This window comes from Channa argus, chromosome 10 (assembly GCF_033026475.1).
Source record: "Channa argus isolate prfri chromosome 10, Channa argus male v1.0, whole genome shotgun sequence".
NCBI lineage: Eukaryota > Metazoa > Chordata > Actinopteri > Anabantiformes > Channidae > Channa > Channa argus.
Window position 1 is genome coordinate 16,415,581 of NC_090206.1, and position 2,773 is coordinate 16,418,353.

At 38.6% G+C, this 2,773-nt stretch overlaps 1 protein-coding gene across 1 annotated transcript in view; it reads left to right on the plus strand.

Moving 5' to 3' along the window:
- The window catches only part of ubl3b (ubiquitin-like 3b), an 8,756-nt gene extending 5,983 nt beyond the window's left edge, over positions 1–2,773 (plus strand). The window contains exons 5-6 of the mRNA XM_067517655.1: positions 300–377; positions 1,295–2,773. Coding sequence (XP_067373756.1) covers positions 300–377; positions 1,295–1,347 — 131 coding nt within the window. The 3' untranslated portion in view covers positions 1,348–2,773. The remainder of the gene's footprint in view (positions 1–299; positions 378–1,294) is intronic.

A 2,773-nucleotide genomic window follows, 5' to 3' on the forward strand; every position in this document is an offset into this window, starting at 1 on the left:
ATTCTTTGCCAATTAATGTAGTTCATAAACCCTGTAAAGTCAGGAGACAGAAAGTTACTGATTATAGGAAGCTTATTTAACGGTGGTGCAACTATCCGCATCGCTAAATCAAGTCTAACTATAGATATTTTAGATTGTGGAGCAAAGTGGAGAAATGAGGATGTCAGACATTTGTCCATTTGTATCTCTTTCATGTTATCTTTTAGTATTTATTTGTTGATTAAACTTTCATAGTTTTTGATATTAAAGTATACTTTTATTTTGTCATAAACAAATTTATCAATCATTTATGTTTAAAGCTCTGAAGCTGCCACCAGGCCGAACGACCGTCATGCACTTGGTTGCCAGAGAGACTCTTCCAGAGCCAAACTCTCATGGTGAGAATCTTTCCTTTCTATCCTGTGTTGAGTACAACTTTGGTTTAACATGCGTCATGGTTCAGAAAAACCAAAATGTGTGGCACTGTGGTTTCCACTGCTGTGACCCAGGTTGAGATGCCTCCTTTTCCAACATTTTGAAGATGAATCCTTTTGAGGTAAAAAATGCATCCAAATTAATAATGTTCCTAGTGGTATCATCGTATGTAAGGAGTTGACTCTTCATTTACACCTGCATAAAATCGGTCTGTTTAAGCCTTAGCTTTTTGACAGGTTTTCTCTGGTTAATTTCTACAGTAAAGATATCAAGACACTGTTTTATATGAACTTATTTCCTTTTTGGCAAATTACCTTGTTATTCTCTTTTAAACACTTTACACCAGTGTTTCTTTCAAGTCCTAAGCAGAGCATTTGCTTTCATTTTGCCTTCCATATCCCAAGACCCAAATTTTCTCTTTTGGTTATTTATGGGTTTGGTGGGATTTTCTGAGTTCTTATTCTGGTACGCACACGGTTTACATTTCAATTAAATCTGTAAGAACAAAGTGTTCACACCAAAGCCTCACAAACGTGAATGTACACCATCAAATCAAAAGATTAATGTAAAGGTTGGAATTGAGCCTCTTTAAAAATGTGTTACAATAACAAGTGGTGACTTGTACATGGGTAAAAACTGTAATTACTTCATGCACCTAAAATATTGTACCCTAGTTGTACTCTTATTATTTTGTCATAATCTTCCACTCTGCTGTTAGTGTTTTTAGTGGTCTAGTTTTTTAGACTTCACATCTCATTTCTGGCGCTAATCTCTGCGTCCTTCCGCACAGAGACACTGCAGAGTGAGTTTTTTTATAATTTTTTTTCCTTTCCTAGTTTCACCTGATTGTGTTTTTTTTCCTCTTGTCCCAATTTTGCAGGTCAGAGGAACAGAGAAAAATCCACAGAAAGCAACTGCTGCCTTCTCTTGTAAAGCAACAGAAGCAAGCCTCCCTACCCCTCCCCAAACTCACACACATAACACACACACATACCCTCTGTTCTCTTCTACCCACCATCCTGGCAGCTGTGGATTTGGAATAAATCACAGAAAGTCGGGGGGCTGCTACCCACTTTGGTTGAACTATCTAATTTGAGGCTTTTTTTTTCGTGCCAATTTATTCACCTTTTACCCACAAAGTTGTACTCTATCGACAGAATTTGCTGTTGTTAGTCCTTTTATTTCAGCAGTATGACATTTAACAACGCCCATGCTACGATGCAGAACTGTTTCCTGTTGGACAAGTTTTACAGAGCAATCACCAGGAACTCATTGCTTTTTGTAGACATGGAGGCGCTATAAAGGATGAGTGGACCCTTCCCTACTAGTCACATGGATGTTTCCCCAGGTGTTGTACTGAATGGTGTTAATCCTCTCGTTGCACTTAACAAGTTTATCATTTCAGAAATGTTTATTGTGTAATTTTCTTTCCCTCATGACGTTTTTTCTTCAGGGGAACAGAGTAGAAATCACACCATGCTCCTCCCAGCCTATTCCTGCCTCCAATAAACAATTTGTCTGCCTAAATACTCATGGTGTTTGTGCCATTACCCGCATCCTGTTTGTTCCTGGTAATGGACCAGTGGATACTTTTCTCTGGAGGAGCTTCACAAACACCTGAGAGTCAGACAGGTGTAGAAAAACGGCAACAAGCTTCTTGTGAGGCTTGTAAAGATGGAGTTTGGTGGATTTGTGCACCTTCGTGAGCCGTGTTCACACCCCTGGAGGAGATTTTATTGACTAGACTGTCGCTCTCTCTCATAATGGGAGCAAACACATTGGGCCAGTTAAATGCAGACAGAAGAAGCGGTTGAAGATGGGAGAGAGGGGTTTCACTGGTCTGAGACCCCCCCTCCTCCCCACACTGGACACTGAAAATAAGGCAGAGGAGAGTAAAGTAAGAAAGGAAAGTTTTGGTGGGGTTTGACCTCCTTTTCATTTGGATGCTGTCTTCTTGTTTGCCTTTTGTCATGGAATTCAATATCATTAATATTGAAATTTAAATATCAATTTTTATCTTGTGTATAGGTATTTGTTGAATCTTAGTGTGGGTGAGTTTGTGTGTGACTGTATCTGAGGGTGTGTGACGCACATGGCAAACTTGTATGAGGACTAGTGAGGACATGTGAGCGTAAAAAAAAAATTAACTGGTGCACTGGAAGTGTTAATGGACTGTGGTTTCATAAGAGACAGTCAGAAAACTTTGATTCCTTCCATTGAGTGTCCTTTGGTTTATGTTTTTGTCAATCAGTGTCACTGCTATGAAGTTTAGCTCAGTATGAATAAATATAAAAACTAAAATGCAATGTGGTCTACATAAAAGCTTGTATTATAAATTAATAAATCTTTAAATAAGGAA